We start from the raw sequence: 24773 nt of genomic DNA, 5'->3' as shown, positions 1-24773 counted from the left end.
ATCCACCCACACAAACAGATAATAGTCACCTTCAATATCCACCCACACAGACAGACTCTAGTTACCTTCAATATCCACCCACACAGACAGACTCTAGTTACACGTACCTTCAATATCCACCCACACAAACAGACTATAGTCACCTTCAATATCCACCCACACAGACAGATTATAGTTACACGTACCTTCAATATCCACCCACACAGACAGATTAAAGTCACCTTCAATATCCACCCACACAGACAGACTCTAGTTACACGTACCTTCAATATCCACCCACACAGACAGACTCTAGTTACCTTCAATATCCACCCACACAGAAAGACTCTAGTTACCTTCAATATCCACCCACACAGACAGACTATAGTCACCTTCAATATCCACCCACACAGACAGATTATAGTCACCTTCAATATCCACACACACAAACAGACTCTAGTTACCTTCAATATCCACCCACACAAACAGACTCTAGTTACCTTCAATATCCACCCACACAGAAAGACTCTAGTTACCTTCAATATCCACCCACACAAACAGACTCTAGTTACCTTCAATATCCACCCACACAAACAGACTCTAGTTACCTTCAATATCCACCCACACAAACAGACTCTAGTTACCTTCAATATCCACACATACAGACAGACTCTAGTTACCTTCAATATCCACCCACACAAACAGACTCTAGTTACCTTCAATATCCACCCACACAGAAAGACTCTAGTTACCTTCAATATCCACCCACACAAACAGACTCTAGTTACCTTCAATATCCACCCACACAAACAGACTCTAGTTACCTTCAATATCCACCCACACAAACAGACTCTAGTTACCTTCAATATCCACACATACAGACAGACTCTAGTTACCTTCAGTATCCACACATACAGACAGACTATAGTTACCTTCAGTATCCACCCACACAGACAGACTCTAGTCACCTTCAGTATCCACACATACAGACAGACTATAGTTACCTTCAGTATCCACCCACACAGACAGACTAAAGTTACCTTCAGTATCCACACATACAGACAGACTCTAGTCACCTTCAATATCCACACATACAGACAGACTCTAGTTACACGTACCTTCAATATCCACCCACACAGACAGATTATAGTCACCTTCAATATCCACCCACACAGACAGACTCTAGTTACCTTTCAGTATCCACACATACAGACAGACTCTAGTCACCTTCAATATCCACACATACAGACAGACTCTAGTTACCTTCAGTATCCACACATACAGACAGACTATAGTTACCTTCAGTATCCACCCACACAGACAGACTATAGTTACCTTCAGTATTCACACATACAGACAGACTATAGTTACCTTCAGTATCCACACATACAGACAGACTATAGTTACCTTCAGTATCCACACATACAGACTCTACGAGATTCACCTTCAATACCTATACACACAAACTCTAAGAGATTCAGCTATAATTTCTTCTCATACAAAAAGACTCTGGGCGATTCATCTTCATCTTCATCGCATGCACCAACGCACGCACACACGCATGCACCAACGCACGCACACACGCATGCACGCTCACACAAACTCTATGAGATTCACCTTCAAGACCCATCCACGTCCAACTTAGATCAGTACCATTCCATAATACAAGGGCGGTCGGGTAGTTTAGTGGTTGAAGTGTTCGCTCGTCACGCCGAAGACCCGGGTTCAATTCCCGACATGGGTACAATGTGTGAAGTCCATTTCTGGTGTCCACCGTCGTGATATTGCTGGAATATTGCCAAAAGCTGCGTTTAACCTCACTCACTCACTATAATACAACAAAACTATTGATTAAATTTGACTCCAATATGCTAAATTACAACCTTCAGAATCTGAAATGTTCACCGATCAAAATTCTCACAACCACAGATTTTACAATTAATTCTCATATACCATAATTGCATGTTTATACTGCCATTAACAACCATTGTACCACAATCGCCTATCACAGCAAACACATGCCTATTGTACAGCTGTACAGAGAAAAGTCTGCCCAAACACACAAATGTTCTAAAGTTTTACTGCATACAAATCTCTTGCAGTAAGTCGTGATTAAGAGTGTAACTGATGTCACTGATCAATGTTGATCACAAAAATCATGACACGAAGTCCATGAATGTTGAGTGCAACACACAAAAGCATAAAAGTTGTAAATAACCTTTGTGACAATATTTTTCTTGTCACCAAATCTGTTGACAAAACATGAACACTAACCAGCTTTAACGAAAAGAACAACTTCATAAGTGTTCAAAACACATAAAATAAATGAGTTGTGTTATTCACCATGTCTGTGGCCAATTCGTGCACTACAGCAACAGGCTGGAGGAACTGCCAAAGACTAAACCATGTGTGTACATGTCTATATACTTTCTAAGGGTTGTAATTGCTTGCCATTGCAGCATTTGACATTGTCACCCAAAACATATCAGTAATTATAATGTAGAGTACAGAAACACCAATAACTGCTTCTCATAATCAACATTCCTTATTTACCGGGTACACGTATTTCAGCGAAATAACATTAAGTTGTTTTGAGTTTTTCTATATGTTGCTTAAACTCTCAACTTCACTTACTAAAAAATCAAAACACAAAGTTAACTTAACATGCTTATGTGTATGTTGTATCAACCCAAATGAAATAGAAGTGAAGACTGTTTGGACATCAGAAGCAAGTGCTAGGTAGCAGTAGGGGTATGCAAACATGAAGAAACACGATACCTATCCTGCACAAGTACCTATCTGTGCCTACTACCTACACAAAGCAACTTTCGTAAGTCTGTATTCAACAATGGGAGTTACACTATTGCAGCGCTAAGATCGCTTCAAGTGACCAAAACACTTGGACATTGCTGTCCTACATGTCTCCACTGTCTGTTAATCTACAGGTATTATAACCAAAATAACCAGCATTCTCATACTATCAATTTGACATTTATCTTTGTCCTTCAGGAACTTGATCAAGCCAGATTAATTTAAATGTTTTATGTTTCATTTCAAGAAGTTTTGTTACACAATTTCTGAATGTAACTTGTGAAGTAGCATGGATAAAAGAGAGTGATGATCGTGGACCAGTCTGCGACAGCCACTCACAGCAAGCGGTGCCACATATTATTGCCAGTTAGACATTCTATTTATTTGAACTTTTTTCAAACCCTTCACTGAATTATTTTCATTTTCATGATCATGTTCACTTGGCCTTAAACATGTTAAGACTTAATTTGAAACACGATCATGCTTAGCACTGGCAATAGAACTAAATCTAATAATTAGTAAATTCCCACAACATGTGTCTGTTGTATGCCCACAGACTGTGAAATAATTCCTGTACACCCCTTGACTATCTTCAGTATGAAACAATGGCTGGCCAACATAACAATGTTTCCTAAAGTAAATGCTGTATGAATACAGAGGACATTTCAGGCAGTATGAGGAATGTCGTAAGTAGAATGCACTAATCATGGCACCACCTTCATGACCGGTGTACCACACAAGCACATGCAGCAGCAATATCTCACACGAGAAATCTCATGGCACTTCATCCCATCCAGACATTTCAAACGCAACATCATTTTTAACAAACTAAAAACATCGATCCAATAGTTTCAAAGAACTAGACAAATATGGGAAATATTAAAAGAAAACTCAAAAACTGCATTTCATACATTGCATTTTCAAACATATACACTTGCATTGGGATATGTGCAATTGGCGTTGTGCTAGAGCAACAACCATATACACAAATGAGGTTATACATCTGCATGTTCAAATCTAAACTTGTTTTACATATGAACAAAACTTTGTATACCTAACAAAATAAATGTATACCCTACCACAGGGTTAACTCTTACAATTTTCTGACATGGGCCTTTTATGTGAACATTTCAAATATTCCAAGGGTACACCCACACATGCCCATACCATGCATACAGCACAATGTTGAAATGCTTATTGTATTGAAAAATGTGGGCCTTTTTTCAAATTTAGGGGCTAAAAGCACAAGGCTCCATGATAGAATCATCCCTGCTACCATTATGTAATAAATACTGTAAGCAGTGATTAGTGATTAGATAGTGATGTCAAAACATGTCAGACATTATTCAGTGTGAAAATGTTTCACAAACATATTTCTAAAGACGTTTCTTTAAGTTCAACAACTAAATTGCTTAAAACAAACAATGGTATCAACAAATGATATTTATGGACTTCAACTTTAGTCAGAGACACTACTTCAGCCTTGGCAAATCTGTCTTTATGAAGAATTGATAGAAACTGGAGGTAAACAAAACCAATAATATAATGCAAATACAAATGTTGGCTTTGAGTTTTAGAACTGCTGCCACCATCACACAGACTTAACAACAGCATGCCGGGTATAAGGCGAAACACTCTTCCTTCTGCAAAATATCCTGGAACAAAAACAAAAACCATTACATGTACAAGTAGTCAGCATGTCCATTACCAGGTAGTCAGTATGTCCATTCCCAGGTAGTATGCCCATTACCAAGTAGTCAGAATGTCCATTCCCAGATAGTATGCCCATTACCAAGTAGTCAGAATGTCCATTCCCAGGTAGTATGCCCATTACCAGGTAGACAGAATGTCCATTCCCAGGTAGAATGTCCATTACCAGGTAGTCAGAATGTCCATTCCCAGGTAGTATGCCCATTACCAGGTAGTCAGAATGTCCATTCCCAGATAGTATGCCCATTACCAAGTAGTCAGAATGTCCATTCCCAGGTAGTATGCCCATTACCAGGTAGACAGAATGTCCATTCCCAGGTAAAATGTCCATTAACAGGTAGTCAGAATGTCCATTACCAGGTAGTCAGTATGTCCATTACCAGGTAGTATGCCCATTACCAAGTAGTCAGAATGTCCATTACCAGGTAGTCAGTATGTCCATTACCAGGTAGTCAGTATGTCCATTACCAGGTAGTCAGTATGTCCATTACCAGGTAGTCAGAATGTCCAGTACCAGGTAGTCAGAATGTCCATTACCAGGTAGTCAGTATGTCCATTACCAGGTAGTCAGAATGTCCATTACCAGGTAGTCAGAATGTCCATTACCAGGTAGTATGCCCATTACCAGGTAGTCAGAATGTCCATTACAAGGTAGTATGCCCATTACCAGGTAGTCAGAATGTCCATTATAAGGTAGTATGTCCATTACAAGGTAGTCAGTATGCTCATTACTAGGTCGATAGTATGTCCATTACCAGGTAGTATATCCATTACCAGGTAGTTAGTATGCCCATTACCAGGTAGTCAGTCTGTCCATTACTAGGTAGTCACCATGTCCATTACTAGGTAGTCACCATGTCCATTACTAGGTAGTCAGTATGTCCATTACCAGGTAGTATATCCATTACCAGGTAGTTAGTATGCCCATTACCAGGTAGTATATCCATTACCAGGTAGTATATCCATTACCAGGTCGATAGTATGTCCATTACCAGGTCGATAGTATGTCCATTACCAGGTAGTTAGTATGTCCATTACCAGGTCGTCAGTATGCCCATTACCAGGTCGATAGTATGTCCATTACCAGGTAGTATATCCATTACCAGGTAGTCAGTATGTCCATTACCAGGTAGTCAGAATGTCCATTACCAGGTAGTATGCCCATTACCAGGTAGTTAGCATGTCCATTACCAGGTAGTATGCCCATTACCAGGTAGTCGGAATGTCCATTACCAGGTAGTATATCCATTACCAGGTAGTTAGTATGCCCATTACCAGGTAGTCAGTATGTCCATTACTAGGTAGTCAGTATGTCCATTACCAGGTAGTCAGTATGTCCATTACCAGGTAGTATATCCATTACCAGGTAGTTAGTATGTCCATTACCAGGTAGTATATCCATTACCAGGTAGTATATCCATTACCAGGTCGATAGTTATCCATTACCAGGTCGATAGTATGTCCATTTCCAGGTAGCTAGTATGTCCATTACCAGGTAGTATATCCATTACCAGGTCGATAGTTATCCATAACCAGGTCGATAGTATGTCCATTTCCAGGGAGTTAGTATGTCCATTACCAGGTAGTATATCCATTATCAGGTAGTTAGCATGTCCATTACCCGGTAGTTAGCATGTCCATTACTAGGTAGTCAGTATGTCCATTACCAGGTAGTATATCCATTACCAGGTAGTTAGTATATCCATTACCAGGTAGTTAGTATATCCATTACCAGGTAGTATATCCATTACCAGGTAGTTAGTATATCCATGACCAGGTAGTTAGTATGCCCATTACCAGGTAGTATATCCATTACCAGGTAGATTATCCATTACCAGGTAGTATATCCATTACCAGGTCAATAGTATGCCCATTACCACGTAGTCAGTATGCCCATTACCAGGTAGTCAGTATGTCCATTCCCAGGTAGTATGCCCATTACTAGGTCGTCAGTATGTCCATTACCAGGTAGTATGCCCATTACCAGGAAGTCAGAATGTCCATTACCAGGTCGTCAGTATGCCCATTACCAGGTCGATAGTATGTCCATTACCAGGTAGTATATCCATTACCAGGTAGTTAGTATGCCAATAACCAGGTAGTTAGCATGTCCATTACCCGATAGTTAGCATGTCCATTACTAGGTAGTCAGTATGTCCATTACCCGGTAGTTAGTATGTCCATTACCAGGTAGTATATTCATTACCAGGTAGTTAGCATGTCCATTATTAGGTAGTCAGTATGTCCATTACCAGGTAGTCAGTATGTCCTTTACCAGGTAGTATATTCATTACCAGGGAGTTAGCATGTCCATTACCTGATAGTTAGCATGTCCATTACCAGGTAGTTAGCACGTCCATTACCAGGTAGTCAGTATGTCCATTACTAGGTAGTCAGTATGTCCATTACCAGGTAGTATATCCATTACCAGGTAGTCAGTATGTCCATTACCAGGTCGTCAGTATGTCCATTACCAGGTAGTATATTCTTTACCAGGTAGTTAGCATGTCCATTACCAGGTAGTCAGTATGTCCATTACCAGGTAGTATATTCATTACCAGGTAGTTAGTATGCCAATAACCAGGTAGTTAGCATGTCCATTACCCGATAGTTAGCATGTCCATTACTAGGTAGTCAGTATGTCCATTACCCGGTAGTTAGTATGTCCATTACCAGGTAGTATATTCATTACCAGGTAGTTAGCATGTCCATTACCAGGTAGTCAGTATGTCCATTACCAGGTAGTCAGTATGTCCATTACCAGGTAGTATATTCATTACCAGGTAGTTAGCATGTCCATTACCTGATAGTTAGCATGTCCATTACCAGGTAGTTACCATGTCCATTACCAGGTAGTCAGTATGTCCATTACCAGGTAGTCAGTATGTCCATTACCAGGTAGTATATTCATTACCAGGTAGTTAGCATGTCCATTACCAGGTAGTCAGTATGTCCATTACCAGGTAGTATTTTCATTACCAGGTAGTTAGCATGTCTATTACCAGGTAATTAGCATGTCCATTACCAGGTCGTCAGTATGCCCATTACCAGGTCGATAGTATGTCCATTACCAGGTAGTATATCCATTACCAGGTAGTTAGTATGCCAATAACCAGGTAGTTAGCATGTCCATTACCCGATAGTTAGCATGTCCATTTCTAGGTAGTCAGTATGTCCATTACCAGGTAGTATTTTCATTACCAGGTAGTTAGCATGTCTATTACCAGGTAATTAGCATGTCCATTACCAGGTCGTCAGTATGCCCATTACCAGGTCGATAGTATGTCCATTACCAGGTAGTATATTCATTACCAGGTCATCAGTATGCCCATTACCAGGTAGTTAGCATGTCCATTACCAGGTAGTCAGTTTATCCATTACCAGGTAGTATATTCATTACCAGGTAGTTAGCATGTCTATTACCAGGTAGTTAGCATGTCCATTACCAGGTCGTCAGTATGCCCATTACCAGGTTGTATATCAATTACCAGGTAGTCAGTATGTCCATTACCAGGTTGTCAGTATGTATACAATGAACATATGAGCACAGTAACAAAAAGATTTACAAGACAAAGTGTTTGCAAACAATACATTGAAAAACATGGTTGAAAAGACTGCAACTTGTGTTGAACATGTTGAAAGCCCTAATCATGTTACTAATTTCTTAGAGAGCAGATATATAATAATAAATGTAGAATTCAGATTGCCATATTTGTTAGAATGGTGTTGCAGGGACAGGGAGTTAGTACTTACCCTTGCACTTTATTGTATGTCATGACCATGAGTGAAGATCCCCGGTGTCCCCCCGACATGCCTGTGGGGCCTGCATCATGCCAGCATGCAACATGTGCTGCTGCTCTGGCTGCACACGGTGCACCACCAATACATACAGGTAGTTACACAATCTCAGTCCTTCACTGAACAGAGTAAAACGGAAGCTTGATGTAGGTTTCACGCCCAACGAATTAACCACAATACCTATGTAAGCATCCTCATTAGGAATGGCTTTGATGTACTGACTCTCCACAACAATTTTGTCCACCACATCCTGAGTGAACACATACCCTGTCCCACTGGCATAAGGGGGATAATGGTCTGGAGCATAGTCAGACTTGGCAACGGACCACTTGCTGCTTAGGCTCCGTACCACCTTCCTCTTTTCGAGTTTATGAAAAACATTGCCTACATACAGGTTTGTTTTGATAGTATTACTATGCAGAAGGAAGTTATACATCTGCAGTGTGTTAACAAAACAGTCATCATCTGTCTTTAGTGTGTACTGTGTAGGACATAACTGGCTAACCCAGTTCAGTCCATGAAGTACCTTCAATGTCAAATTGCGATATGAATCTACATATGTTCCCCTGAGAATGTCCTGGAAGTTGTCAGCCTCTTCTTCTACTGCAGAATCAATGTAAGAGAGGGATGTCTGGCCGATCAGAAACACACACTGCCATGCCCCCTTCTGATGTCTGGTTGCTGATGCATTACACCATGTCTGGCGAATCTGACTCCTCTGGTCCAAGTGATCTGGTGATGATGTGATGATGATTGTCAATAGTGATGTGTTCCTGTGACACTGTGGACGGGTACTGAACACATCGTAGTAATTTGTTGAATTCCACAACACTTTTCTGTGAGAGATACTACCTGTATGGAAATGAAGAGTATTTTCATTCCCACCACCTTCTTCCATATTATGTAGTCTATAGTTTCCTGAGGATTTGGACTGAAATTTCACTCTATGATTGTTATGAGTATTTTTCTGAGGAATCTCTAGTGGCAGATGAGCCTGAGCCTGAGTCATCTTCAAATGTCTGTCCACATAGGTAAGAAGAAACGTGTACAGCAGAATAAAGGCAAGCACAATGATTATAACTGTGTAAACACTGGCCTGCAAAATAACCCGTGCAGACAGGCGACGAGGCTTCATTGCATTCAAAACAACCACTTGGATGAGGACTTGTGAGCTGGACCTCTCATCCACCTTCTTCACAAAGTTATGGTACCACTCTCGCGCCCCTTCCAGGACCATGCTGGCAACATCTAGGGCTCAGCTAGTATCTGAAATAACATAGTAGTAATCTTTTAACATCATCTGGTAAGCAGAACAGAAAAAAATGCATCTATATCATGGCAGCCTGCACTAGGAATTCCAGTGATTGATAGTATGAGCAACAATATTTGTTGCCACACGTTGACAACCAGATCCCCATTTAATTCACTCTCACAACATGCCTGTTTGTTGTCATTATTTGTAATGGTTAAACAAACAATGGAAAACGGAAAACAGGAAAATAAGGAGGAACAAGCATTCCAAGTTTCAGCTGCAATGGCCCAGTAACATCCTATTCATATAAGATATCTACATGATCTAAACATCATTCTAAATGGGCAAAATTGGTTTTACAGTGTTAACAAGCAATCTTACGAGATGTCAAATACCAATTTTGTCTTGCTCTAACTGCCAGCAGTTGTTACAGAAAATGATATTTTACTTGGCTATAGCCCCTGAGACTCCTTGCTCCTCTACCTCACCAACTTACTTACAATATGTACAAAGTTCAAACATGTTGTAAACTATTTAACCAAAGTTTTTGATAGGCATTTATATTAGAAGTTGGGAGAACATGAATGAACACGACACTTCAGACCATGACCAGACATTCCAGTGATTGACATCATGAGCATCAATCTAAGCAGTTGGGATACAGTGATTAGCACCAACCAAGTTAGTGACCATGACCACCTGAAGACCAATTCTAACCTGGATCTTTTCATGGAGGGACCAGATATGAAGTTGAAACATGGTGAGTATACACTTAAAATAATGTTCTTAGATATTAATTATCCAAATATATTCCAAAGTATAGGTGCAAGATGGAAATTAATCACTTCAAAGTTACGTGTGCTTTTATTCTTGAGGTACATAATGTCATACACTGTGTGAAGCATCAAGTTACTAGCATGAGTCTCATTAAGGGCGCTATGCTAGCTTAAATTTTGTTCATGACACATCAATGCTGATCAAATCATTAGATTAAAAACCTGTGCAAAATTTGCAGATGTCATGATCATGTGTGCATGTATATGCCTGAATAATGACACATATGTTGTTAAATCCATTTACAATTCTGAAAAATATGTGTACAGGAGAAATTCACTGTACATTATCAGCTAATCAAGCTCTAATTTCTCACAATTCTCTCGTTTGAACATGTTAAAGGTTTATTTTTTTATGTTTCCATTTTTTTTCAATGTGATTCGATAATTGGTATAATTATCAATAACTGCACCTAATTTTGTCTTATTATTTTGATAAATAACACTTTTCTTTGTTACATGATTTGTTTCTTTGTTGTTAACACTGCACTCAGCAATATTCCATCTATATTGAAGGCTATCTGTGTCTAATCAAGTCTGGACCATACAATCCAGTGATTGTTAATGATAATGACAATGACAATGATTGACAATCATCATCATCGATCCATGCAGTTGGGATACAATGTGACATATCAACTAAGTCAGCGAGCCTGACCACCCAAGCCCACTGACTTCTTATGACAAGCATGGGTTGCTAAAGGCCTATCCTAACTCGGATCTTCATGGATCCGTGCTACATGCAGAAATAAATATGTAGTCCATTGACAGGCATACAAGTGACCCCTGGTAGTCAGTTGTACGAGGGACATGTTTCATTTACATGTTACGTCCTCTACCATGTCTACTGATGATACATCAAATACTTCATAATAAATAGATGACATAACAAGGGCTACTGGCAGTCCCAGCTAATTTCATGGATGTGAAATCTCTGCGGAAACATGGAAAATCATGTTTTTTTAAAACAGTAGTCTTAGGAAAAATCATCTTCCGCATAAAGATGTAATTAAAGATTTAAAAGAAATACTCCAAAAAATATTATCGTGGTTCAGGACAACAATTGCAGATTGTCCTGTTTTTGATCAGAGCTTTCAGCATCATATATGCCTTTATTATTATTCATGACACAATACTATTATTGTTGGATCATAGGTTTTCGGACATCATAGTGAGTGAGTGAGTGAGTATGGTTTTACGCCGCTTTTAGCAATATTCCAGCAATATCACGGCGGGGGTCACCAGAAATGGGCTTCACACATTGTACCCATGTCGGGAATCGAACCCGGGTCTTCGGCGTGACGAGCGAACGCTTTAACCACTAGGCTACCCGACAGCCCTCGGACATCATAGGTTTTCGGACATCATGTGTTTTCTATCACGAATATTTGCACTATAACATTGGGTGTGGCGTCACACAGATATTGTAAGTACTCTGATGACCGCTTCTTTTTAAGATAAAGTTGTCTTTTAGCTTTCAAGTAAATGAGATGTTTTACAGTTGTTCATGTGATTAGTAAGAAAACTATGAATGTTTCTTCAGCCTCTGAAACCCATAACACAGGGATATATGTTTTATTAATGTCTTATGTTTGCAATGTTGTTTTGTTTTTTTCAACAAAAGGTAAGTTAGTACAAGGTAAGTTTTTTTCAATCTGCTTCAACATGGGGAAAGGGTCAGACATTGCACGCTTGTGACAGCTGTCCTTGTGTCTGGGGGATGGGGGGTTGGACATAAGGACATTGTCATCACAGATGTGAGTATGCCATGTTTCCGAACAGGTCGTTCCTGTGTGTAAGCAGTTCGCGCACACACTGCTTTACTTCGCGGAAATAGATCTAAAAAGCATGAAAAAAGCATGCATGTGTGCCACGTGTCGACAACCATGTCATTGTAATTCAGTTTGGCATTAGGATTAGGATAGGCAACATCGTTAGACAGAGTAGTCATTTAGTGATCGGGATAATAATAGAAATTTGGAAAAGAAAAGAAACTTTGTAAATGTAAATTGAAGTACAACAGTAATTCTTGTCTGTAATAAAACCATCGTAAATAAATTAGTGTCTTTGCCTGTCTATTGCACTTCTTCTATTTCTGCTGACCAAAAATGGTAGCAGAGCGTGGTTAATTCGTTGTTACTCATGGTTACTGCCTGTTAGTGGATCATGGTGTTATTGGTGCAAGTTAGATTAGTTTGGATGCAGGAATAGTTCCAGTGCGAGACAGGTGAGTTAGTTGTTAGAAACAAATGTGTTTATAAGACTTAGGTTCATACTACCAAACAGGAATAGTGTAAGGAAGAAAATGGCTGAACCTCAAAAAGCAACCTCAGACACTGTGCTTATGTTAAAATCTGAAACTATAATGTCGGACTTTGGTAAAAGTAATGAGTCAAAGCCAGCTGTGGAAGAGGTTTTGTTAAAACTCAAAAAACAAAAAGCCAGTGCAAAGACTGCATTTACGAAGGCGAAAAATAAACTCTACAATATGACAGAAGGTAAGGATGTCCCAACTCGAAGGTCTGTTCGAGATCAGATGGATCAGTTGTGCATTGTCCAAGAACAAGCAATGGAAGTAATGCTGATGTTGTCTGAAGAATACTCCAAAAACAATGATGTAGCAAATTCTAAAAAACTTAGCATTGAAATAACTAGACTTGAAGATGAGACTGAAAGTGCACAGCAACATGCTCAACAGTACTTAGACTGTAGATCAGATGCTAGCTCTGTACTAAGTTTACGAACAGGGATGTCAATGTTGTTCAACCAGAAACAAGAACACGGTAAAAGTCAGAAACAAGAATGTCCCGGAGAAAAAGGGAAGGACGTTGAACAGGCTCAGAATGAGTCCATAAAGACTTTTGTAAGAAGTGAACATGAATTAGGTCAACCAAAGGACATGTTCACGGTTGGTAGGTCACATGTTGAACCCAGTTCTCTTTCGAATAAACCAGACAAAAGCGCGATTGGACATGACATGTGGAAGTAGCTGCAGAGAGTTTCTATTCCAGTGTTTGCAGGTGATGTCAGGTCTTATCAGAGCTGGAAGGCAGCATTCATTGCATGTATTGATAACTCACCAGCAACACCAGAATACAAGCTATTGCAATTGCGGCAGTATTTAGCAGGTGAAGCTCTTAGAGTGATTAGGGATTTGGGGCATAATGCAGTTGCTTATCAAGTAGCTCTTGAGAGATTAGAGAGGAAGTTTGGTGGCATGAGGCGCCAGATTGCTTTACATCTTGAAGAGTTAGACAATTTCAAACCCATTTGCCCAGGTCATGCAAAAGATTTAGATAGATTTGCTGACATGCTGGATGTTGCTGTAGTTAACCTCCGTGAATCTGACAGAGTAGAAGAATTAGGAAATGGTCTTCTTTATATGAAGTTGCTAAAAAAGATGACTGAAGCCATGGTTACAGAGTATCAACGTTGGGTATTTGATAGACAAAGACAAGAGTCAGTTGAAACTCTGAGAGAATGGGTGCTCCAAGAAGCAGAATTTCAAACAATTGCAGCTGAAACCATTCATGGTGTCTGTGATAAGTCATTAAAATCTGAACATAAAAGAACTCCTCGTACATTCCTTGGGCATGACAGTAACCAGAAACCTGGTGGGCATTATGCTGGAGTAAAGAGTTTGTGCATAGTATGCAAAGAGCCACATGATGTTTGGAATTGTAGAAAGTTCACAGCTTTAAAAGTGCAGGACAGATGGAACAAAGCAAAGGAGTTAAATCTTTGCTTTCGTTGCTTAGGAAGCAACCATCGTGGTAAACACTGTTGGCGAACAAGATTATGTGGCATGAATGGATGCAGAAGCAACCATAACAGGCTGCTACATGTGGATAGGGATAGGGTTGATTCAACTGCTGATGTTGAAAAAGCTTCAGTTCCATTAAACAAAATAGAACATACAGACAATAGTTCAAAAGAACAAGCAGAACGATCACATGCAACTAACATGGCATCGAACGTTGCTTCAAAATCTTCATTCATTGGGCTTAGAACAGTGCCAGTAATCCTCAAACATGGGAATCGCAGAGTTACTGTTAATGCTTTGCTAGATGACGCCAGCACAAGGTCCTATATTAATGCAGACGTTGCTGCAGAGCTAGGACTGCAAGGTAAAACTAAACAAGTCACTGTGAATGTGTTGAATGATGAGAAAGCCACATTTGAAACAATGCCAGTAGAATTTGGACTGGAAAGTAAAGGTGGTGAGGTTGATGTTAATATTTCTGCTTTCACAACAACTAAGGTTACAGGTGATTTGCAGGTTGTTGACTGGCAGAAATATGGCAAACTATGGACACATCTGCAAGATATAGACTTTTCTAAAATTGCATCCCCTCCTATTGTCGATGTCCTGATAGGCATGGATAATTCAGAACTTCACTATTCCTACTCAGAGGTACGTGGGAATCCAGGTGAACCTCTTGCACGGTTAACGCCCCTTGGCTGGACTTGTATAGGGAACATTGCAGGGACAGGCTCTGATAATCAGACTCACTTTTCTAGTACATTCTCCTCTCATTCAAATGCTGATGATCAAGATTTGAATATGTTGTTGCATAGGTTTTGGGAAGTTGAGAAATTCCAGTCTAAAGAGACTGAAAACATAAGCCCTGAAGACAAGAATGTATACAACAGGGTGAAAGATGCCTTGACGTATGAGGATGGTCACTATCAAATAGGCATACCATGGAAGAAAGAGGTACATGCCTTACCATCAGATAACTATCAGATGGCTCTAAGTCGTCTTGAGAGTACAGAGAAGAAATTAGAAAAGGATGAGACTATAGCTGCTGCATATGATACTGTCATTTCACAGTATCACACAAACGGATATATCAGGAAAGTACCTACTGAAGAAATGACAAATACAGGAAAGTGGTATTTGCCTCATTTCCCGGTTGTACGTTTGGATCGTCTCACAACAAAAGTGAGAATTGTATTTGATGCCTCAGCCAAATACAAGGGTATTTCTTTGAATGAAGTTATCCACCAAGGTCCCAAACTGCAGAGGGAACTTTTTGATGTATTGTTACGATTTAGACGCAACCCAGTAGCACTGATGAGTGATATTGCCGAGATGTACCTACAGGTCAAAATCTCTCCCGATGATCGGCCCTATCACAGATTCTTATGGAGGTCCATGAAACGAGATGAGCAACCCACAGAGTATGAGTTTAGTCGAGTGGTATTTGGGGTGAATGCATCTCCTTTCTTAGCACAGTTTGTAAGTCAGGAAAATGCCAAGAAGCATCAGGGTGATCTCCCATTAGCAGCAGAAACTGTGCAAAAAGCAACATATATGGACGATAGCATGGACTCTGTGGAGGATGACAATACAGCTATTGAGTTGTATAGACAGTTGGTAGATCTTTGGAGTAGAGCTGGGATGCGCCCTAGAAAGTGGCTTTCAAATTCCCACCAAGTACTCAATCAGATACCTGTTGAAGACAGATTGTCAGAAGTTCAGTTGAACAGTAGCTACTTACCTTCAGCAAAGACGCTCGGTCTCATGTGGATAGCTGAAAGAGATGTCTTTACTTTCACTTCCCACATACCTGAAATGAACTCCACGATATCTAAAAGAATCTTTCTTCGTCAAATAGCAAAGCTATTTGATCCTTTAGGATTTCTTGCACCCTTTACTGTGAGGGCAAAGATCATTTTGCAAGAAATGTGGACAGCAGGGTTAGATTGGGATGAAGAACTAGACAATAATCTGAAAAGGAAAGCATGTCAGTGGTTCATGGAACTGGAAGATCTTGCACTTATCCAGGTACCAAGATGTTTGCGCTGTGGTCACGAGGTCAAAGAAACTACACTCCACAGCTTTGTAGATGCATCTGAGGATGCATATGGTGCTGTAGTGTATGCTGTGAATGCTTACCAGAATGATGAAATCTCGAGTGTCATAATTGCTGCAAAAGGACGAGTAGCACCACTGAAAGCCATTAGCATTCCACGCATGGAATTAATGGCAGCTGTTACTGGACTCAGATTATCTGTTGCAATAACAAAGGCATTGGAAGTGTCAATAGATATTGTAACATTTTGGACAGACAGTTCAAATGTGTTGTCATGGATAAAGAACCATAGCCGAACATTCAAACCCTTTGTTGCAAACAGAGTCAGTGAAATTCAAGAGATTACGAATCCATATCAATGGCGGTATGTACCAACTGCTAAAAATCCAGCAGATATGTTGACCAGAGGAATAGCTGCATCAAAGTTGATTGATAATCAAAGTTGGTGGTCAGGACCCCCTTTCTTGACTAGAGATGAAGGTGAATGGCCCCAAAGACTATCTGAAATAGAAAGTAAAAAGACATGTAAGCTAGAAAATGAAACTCTGAAAGAAAACAAGATCATTACAATGGTAGTGAACAAATCATCATGTGATGAATGGAGACTAAAAGCTACAAGATACTCAGATTGGAAAAGACTGGCAAGAATCCAAGCTTGGGTATACAGATTCTTGAACAACTGTGTTGCACAAAATCATCAAAGGATCTCCGGGGAACTAACAGCAGAAGAAATTGAAACTGCACAGTTCAAAATCATAGCACAAATGCAGAGAGAAGAATTTCCAGCTGAATACTCCTGCCTTGAGAAGAGAAAACCATTGCCAACCAACAGTAAACTCTTGGGATTACAACCGAAGTTGGATGAATCTGGAGTGATGAGATCTGATGGACGATTGGCTTATGCTGAGCATCTATCTCCAGAGTCAAGGTTTCCAATCATCTTGCCACGCAGAAACTGGATCACAAGATTGATTGTGAAATCTTATCATGAGGAAGGACAGCATGTTACCGGAACTAATCAGACATTAGCGGCACTCTCAGCGAAGTTTTGGATCCTCTCTGGTAGAGAGGAAATTCGAGAATGCGAGCGGGTATGTTCACAATGTCGAAAACAGAAAGCAAAAGTGGCGCACCAGATCATGGCTCCTCTCCCAGAAATGAGACTAACACCTTCTCTACGTGCTTTCACACAGGCTGGACTTGACTTTGCTGGACCCTTCTTTACAGTACAGGCGAGAGGAAAAGCAAGGCAGAAGCGCTATCTTTGCCTCTTCACGTGTCTAGCTTCAAGAGCTGTGCATCTTGAGATCGCACATGGAATGGACACAAATTCATTTCTTAATGCCTTTTATCGCATGGCCAGTCGCAGAGGACTTCCAGAGGACATTGTGTGTGATAATGGGACAAACTTTGTTGCAGCAAAAAAGGAGCTCAAAGAACTGGTCTCATGTCTGGACAATGATGCTGTTAAACGAACATTAGCGAATCGTGGTACCAAGTGGAAGTTTAATCCTCCCTGTGCGCCCCATTTCGGAGGTGTGTTCGAGACCATGATCAAGGCAGCCAAGAAAGCTATCTCTGCTATATTAGGTCAAAGTGACGTAAATGATGAAGAGCTCATGACAGCGTTTATTGGAGCAGAAGCCTTGATCAATTCACGTCCACTCACCTATCAGACGTCACATCCTCAGGATGATGTACCCCTGACACCGAACCACTTCCTCCATGGACAGGTTGGAGGTTCTTTTGCTCCAGAATCAGTGGATACAACACCCTTTAACCCAAGGAAACGCTGGAGACGGATACAGGATCTAATACGACACTTCTGGAGCCGATGGATGAAGGAGTGGATACCCAGCCTCAACCGAAGAAGGAAGTGGCTCACTCACCAACCGGACATCAACGTGAATGACATCGTTTTGGTAATATCGCCAAACACTCCACGTGGACATTGGCCCATGGGAAAAGTTATCAAGACTCATCCAGGGAAAGATGGTTACACCAGAGTGGTTGACATACAGATTGGTCAATCTGTACTTACTAGACCAGTGACGAATGTGTGCCCTCTTGAAACGGACAGCATTAGCTGCTAAAGTACCAGATGTCACTGAACAAGACAATACAGGATTCTATGGATTCTATTGTGACATTCGAAAGATGAAAATGTGTGAAATTGATGGATTTAACATGAGAAACTATCCAATGTGAGATATTCAATTTTGTGACACAACCTTGACCAAAAGAGTGTGTAATATGCACATATTGTGGTGGTGTACTGTGAACTAAAAATGTGAATACTGTTTCATAAAAATGGATATATTGTGACATTGGATGTATTCCGTGCATTATTTGTTGAACTTTTCGATACGTTTGTGGATGTGATCGAGGATATTATTTCGATTCTGGAAAGTTGGTTACTATTTTGTGTTGATAGACTCCGTTCTATCAAGGAGGGGAAATATGGACATAAGGAAATTGTCATCACAGATGTGAGTATGCCATGTTTCCGAACAGGTCGTTCCTGTGTGTAAGCAGTTCGCGCACACACTGCTTTACTTCGCGGAAATAGATCTAAAAAGCATGAAAAAAGCATGCATGTGTGCCACGTGTCGACAACCATGTCATTGTAATTCAGTTTGGCATTAGGATTAGGATAGGCAACATCGTTAGACAGAGTAGTCATTTAGTGATCGGGATAATAATAGAAATTTGGAAAAGAAAAGAAACTTTGTAAATGTAAATTGAAGTACAACAGTAATTCTTGTCTGTAATAAAACCATCGTAAATAAATTAGTGTCTTTGCCTGTCTATTGCACTTCTTCTATTTCTGCTGACCAGGGGTGCTCATATCCTTGTAATTTGATTCGTTTCGTAACATTTGACTATTATATTGCATACTTTTGACCTTTACTTCAACTACTTATTTTTTAACCATCATCTGTTTATTTTGTATGTTGACCTTAATAAGTAACATTTAGTACACTTTTGTCCCTTATTTCAACTTTGTATTTTTTGACCGAATGGCCACCAATACACGTGCAATGCAGCAGAGGAAGAATGTACATTTGAGTTGCAATTGGTTTACTTAACCCTCTGGATGCCGTTTTCTTTCTGACGCACATTTTCTTGATATCGGAAAAGTGAAGGTTTGAGCGAGAATTGGATCTATCTCTGGCTATAAAATTACGCAGAGGTGGGGAATATCAAATTTCCTATTGGACGGTGTAAATTTAACTGCAATTATTAAACCGGTTTAAAAAAAAGACACTTCTAAGTGTTGTCCGAGAATTTATTCTGTGTTGAAAAACAGTAAAATTCTCCGCTTTTTATCGTACACCGATAAAAGTACTGTGCGACGTTTTTATTTATTTAGAATCTTTACGTAAACTGTGAGCGAACAAAATACTGCCTAATATCAGAACAACATAACTACATACCAAATTGAGTTATATGCGTATGTATAATGACATACATTCAATGCCAAAAATAGCTCGCCGTAAATGACGAAAACTGATTTTTCTCTATGGCGTCAAAAGGCGACAGAGAGGTTACACACGTACAAAGACAAGGGGGCATAACTCCGCTATGCTTAGCACTAATTTATTGTAACTCAGGTCACTTGGTGAGAATTAGCTGTGGGTAAGGATAATATATTTTCGTGGTGTTTTGTTCACGAGGAACCAAACTATTCCAACAGAAATATTGATAAAGAAACTGTTTACGTTTAGTTATAAAATAAACCCTGGCTGGTTTTATGTCTTTGATAACGTTGGAGAAAGACGACACTGGTATTTTGATTAATATATATCTCCCCTAATTTTCTTTATGGTATGGAAAATCTCGATGTGTAAAACGGAATTTGACGCTTTTTCGACACAACATAAAATGACTGCTTTCAGAAACCAAGTAAATAATGTCTTGAATATGTAAACAATTTGATAGTTTATCGTGTATCTTAATTGGACAAGACACGTACCTGTTTGGCATCAATGTACGTAATGAAATAACCAAAAGAATATTTCAAAATAACCAAAATTATATTCAATATTGGACATATATTTGTTCATTACTATGTTATTATTTCTCTTCATCTCGTCTCGGAATTATACAATAAAAGATGCGAAGAAAGCTCTATTGGTATAGAATTATCAGGATAATCGTATAAGGCTGAACCAACGGGGTACCTTGCATAGATTTTATTTTTATACATTTTACAATTCCTGGAGAAATAAAGTAAACAGTTGAAACAGTTTAATATCCTGTGATCACAATATTGAAAAAAACCATTGATTATATAATGCAAAACGAGAGGAATAATTCGTAAATTGTTCGTGACTAACACGCATCTGGCGAATCATTAGATACCACTGTTCTGTGTATCAAACGACATAAAAAACAATTCAAAGACCAAGACAATTCTTTCAGAAATGTGTGAATATATTTTAACGAAAAATATTATCCATTTTGTAATATATTCAGTTTTAGTTATAAAATAAAAATGAAATGGCTATTCATGGACATTGGTTAAATGAACTTTTAATATTGACTATTACACATCCCAAGAAATATGTATGTGCTGCAGTTACATTTACACTTCATCTTGTAACACTTGTCCAAAGGATAGAAATATCGTATTCGACACTAAAAAGCTATCAATTCTTATGTACATTGAACATTGACAAATATCCAAAGTGAAATTAATTGTGTGAAAAAATGTATAAAATATATGCAAAATCTACATCATAACTGAAACTGTAAACAGCATGGTACAATGATTGTGTGCACTCTCATTCAAGGACCTTCACCTCGAAGAAATTACTAAATATGTACAACAATGTTGATGTATGACATCACTACCGGTGACCGACTTTTACAAAATGGTGTGTTCACTGTCAACAGTACGCGGGATTTTACGAGGGAACTTTCGTTGATTCAGGGATCGTATATACATAAATGTGACATGTAAGTAATCAAAAACCATCGACAATCTATGTATTGTTATTTGTTGTTATAATTCTCATTGAAACAAACTGAAATAGTCAGAAATTCTGATAAATACTGTTGTCGTTGTGCGTGATTTTGCGTCAGTCATGGCGTCACACAGGACGGTAACTTTGACAATTTCTGTTGAAAATATCAAATCATTGCAATGTATCTATTTTAAATTCCCTAATTCTTCCTACGATTCTCTTCCCATGCATATTCTGAAAATGTTGAGCCAATATCTTGAACAAATAGACCAATGGATAGTTCATAATAGGAGAAAATGCTACACTGTATTTTGCTTTGTTTACATTTCAAACAAGTGCAGTTTTTCGAGCACAGCGTTGGTTTTCACACCTAACTTATTTTGCTTGATTTCATCCAGCCACTTTGTATTGGTGACAAAAACCATTGGTCATTTGATTCTAAGATGTATGAGGAATTCAAGGATGTGTGTATCACAGATAAGTTTGAAATATATGTGATGTTACAGGCGTCTCATAACCGGTGTACCTGAAATGTTATTCTGTAAACACTATCCAATATGGCGGAAAGTTCACTTCGGTGTTCGTGTTTGTGTATTTTCCAAAACATTCTAAACGATTCTAGGGTTATCGGAGACGTTTTGGAATGATCATTGGTGATTTCATAAAAGACAGATACGCCTGATCACTAATATGCTTTTTTAAGAATTCATTTCTCTGAGTAAATATCCGAAATTTAGATCTCAAAACATGCTGTAAATAAGGCTGTGAGTGGTGATTTAGTCATGTGTAAAAAATGGCGATATTTACGAGGTACCTAATTTTCAGAGGTCATTTTCAGTACTTTCGCTTGGCCTAAAATGCCAGTGGATGATATCATAGAACAGGGAATTTCCCACCTTTTTCAAAACTGTGAACTGTATTTGTGTGGGTGGTGTATTTTGAATTTCTTTCGACTTCAAAGTGAGGGTTGTAGAGGAGGGACATATATGTCCCTGTGGCATCCAGGGGGTTAATATCCTACACAGGTTGAAATGACATTTTGACAAAATTAAAATTATTTCTCACTTTTGCACATGTATATTTTAATGAAACTACTGTTGTTGTGGAGAAAAAATAATAAAAACAAAACAAACATTGTTTCGGTTCATGTAACATGAACATTTTGCACAAACGCCAAATGCTTCCCGGAAATCAGATCGTGACATTCGTTTCACTTGCAGAAAATGAATGCTGACAAGTGATGCATTGCAATCGTCAGTGCAGGCTTTTCCGCCACATGCTTCGCGGAAATCAGATCGTGACATTCGTTTCACGTGCAGAAAATGAATGCTGACACGTGATGCATTGCAATCGTCAGTGCAGGCTTTTCGTTCGTTGGAGAAAGACATACTTTACGGTCGCTGACCAATATTCGTGGTCTTTATAGGAACTAGTTATCGTTGGACCAATATTCGTGGTCTTGGTATAAACTAGATGGGACAATATTCGTGGCCTTTAGAAACGTAAAGTTTGTACTTGCTCCTATAGTCAATTATTCATTCCTGCATTCGTGGTCATGGACCTTGCATAGTTTCTTTATTTTTCATGAAGAAGAGAGTCACGTTTAGTTCCCCACACGTCATATAAAGAGAATCACGTTTAGTCCCCCACACGTCATATAAAGAGAATCACGTTTAGTTCCCCACATGTCATATAAAGGGAATCACGTTTAGTCCCCCACATGTCATATAAAGGGAATCACGTTTAGTTCCCCACATGTCATATAAAGGGAATCACGTTAAGTTCCCCACATGTCATATAAAGAGAATCACGTTTAGTTCCCCACATGTCATATAAAGGGAATCACGTTTAGTTCCCCACATGTCATATAAAGGGAATCACGTTTAGTCCCCCACATGTCATATAAAGGGAATCATGTTTAGTTCCCCACATCTCATAAAAAGAGAATCACGTTTAGTTCCCCACATGTCATATAAAGAGAATCACGTTTAGTCCCCCACATGTCATATAAAGGGAATCACGTTTAGTTCCCCACATGTCATATATAAAGGGAATCACGTTTAGTTCCCCACATGTCATAGAAAGAGAATCATGTTTAGTTCCCCATTAATCGTATAATTTCCAGTGGAGTAGAAAAGACGAATGGTAGACACTTGAACGTCGTCGCCTTCCACTGTGCAACAACTGATGTCAGAAAACTGCATAGAAACAGTTAAAACAGCTGGCCATACCCTTATTCACAGCTAACCCTATGGATCATAAAGATTGTTTGATTGACCCCCTTAGGGTCATGAAGGTGTTTCATCTGAAAGGGGGGATACCTAACCCGAATAACCATTGGGGGTGCTTGAAATTCATCGTCGCAGGATAGAGTTAGTGTAGCCTACCCTGACCCTAAGGGTCAAAGTGGCAGGCAAGACTCATGAAGTGTAAGCCATAGCTAATTAGAGCCATAAGTTGCGCCCGGGGAAAATGCAATCTAGAAAGTAGGCTAGGCGCCTATAAGTTCAAAGACAGTCTAAACCTGGACTTATGCTACGACAGTCACAATTTGTCAGGTGGGCTTTCAGTTATGAAATGATGTCATTGAGGAATTATGTTTTTCAACGTTTTTTTAAATTTACTTCAAATTAAAAGCAATGGAATGTGAACAAACCATAGTCCATATGACAACACAAGAGAAGAAATTCGAAGTTCACAGAAACCCATATGATATTTTGCAAACCACAAACGTGACCTACTTACACTGTCGTTAATCCAAATCATCACTGGTCATCTAGGGGCGTGTTGGTATGAGCTTCGTCTGGCTGTGAATAACTCTCGCGTTATCCACAGCCAGTAAAAGGAATCCACATTTTGTTTTACAGCATCCAACTATGACCACATAACAATACGCCACATAAACATCCAGTCACCTTTACATCAATCCCACAATTCCGTGTGGAGGTGTGTGTCGAGGTCAAGGACGATTGAGGTCAAACGAGAATGTAAAATCCGATGCTGGTCGCAGCTGGTTATTATTATCCGTTAATGAAAAAAACCCGGTTAGGAATTACGAAGGATTATAGCTGAATATGGGATTTATTACGTCATACAAGTATATTGGATATTACCCGAATTAGCTTATATATGCCTATTATCCCCCATTTACGTAATAACACTTTACAGCGTTAGATGTGAGGTGAGGTGAAATTGGGTTTACGTCGCGTCCAAGATTATTGCACTTATATAGCGACGTGCATGCACGTGTATGTGTGTGTGTGGCTGCTTGTACTAGTCCGGACTGATGCCGATTGATAGTGCTAGCTCACTGAGATACCATGCCGCAGTTTAACATGAATACCCCACTCAGACACAGTATACTGACTCCGAGCCGACCAGTCCTTGTTTTAGCCCCTAATGCCGAGCGCCAGACAGGGTAACAACAAGTACAATCTTTTAACGTCTTTTTGTATGACGCGGCCCGGGATCGAACCCTGGACCTTCCGCTCTCCGGGCGGACTACAGCGTTAGAAATTGGCATTAGTCCTGTATGCCTATCCTGAGGACTAGTAGAAATTTGCCTGTTTCAAGGGTTTTACTATATGTTATCATTGTAAGG

At 39.5% G+C, this 24773-nt stretch overlaps 1 protein-coding gene across 2 annotated transcripts; it reads right to left on the bottom strand.

Moving 5' to 3' along the window:
• Positions 1–1142: 1142 nt before the first annotated feature.
• LOC124125518 (beta-1,3-galactosyltransferase 1-like) lies at positions 1143–24104 on the bottom strand. Of its 2 annotated transcripts, XR_007222227.1 has the most exons (4): positions 23918–24104; positions 8254–9564; positions 1387–4445; positions 1143–1169 (listed from the first exon to the last, which is right to left on the bottom strand). XR_007222227.1 is itself a non-coding variant. In XM_046488845.2 (3 exons), exon 2 carries the CDS (start codon positions 9533–9535, stop codon positions 8273–8275), a length of 1263 nt encoding a protein of 420 aa, XP_046344801.1. In that variant the 5' UTR covers positions 9536–9564; positions 23918–24104; the 3' UTR covers positions 1146–4445; positions 8254–8272. The 2 variants fall into 2 exon arrangements, 1 of the variants encoding a protein (XP_046344801.1); XM_046488845.2 differs by having other exon boundaries at positions 1146–4445.
• Positions 24105–24773: the final 669 nt, after the last annotated feature.

This window comes from Haliotis rufescens, unplaced genomic scaffold (assembly GCF_023055435.1).
Source record: "Haliotis rufescens isolate VD_foot unplaced genomic scaffold, xgHalRufe1.0.p SCAF_2, whole genome shotgun sequence".
NCBI lineage: Eukaryota > Metazoa > Mollusca > Gastropoda > Lepetellida > Haliotidae > Haliotis > Haliotis rufescens.
Note: the sequence above shows the minus strand (reverse complement) of the source record. Positions and strands in the feature narration are given on the sequence as shown.

What these genes read in the sequence shown, in the direction of transcription:
- LOC124125518 (XM_046488845.2), bottom strand. Translation starts at nt 9,535, where the DNA reads ATGGTCCTGGAAGGGGCGCGAGAGTGGTACCATAACTTTGTGAAGAAG.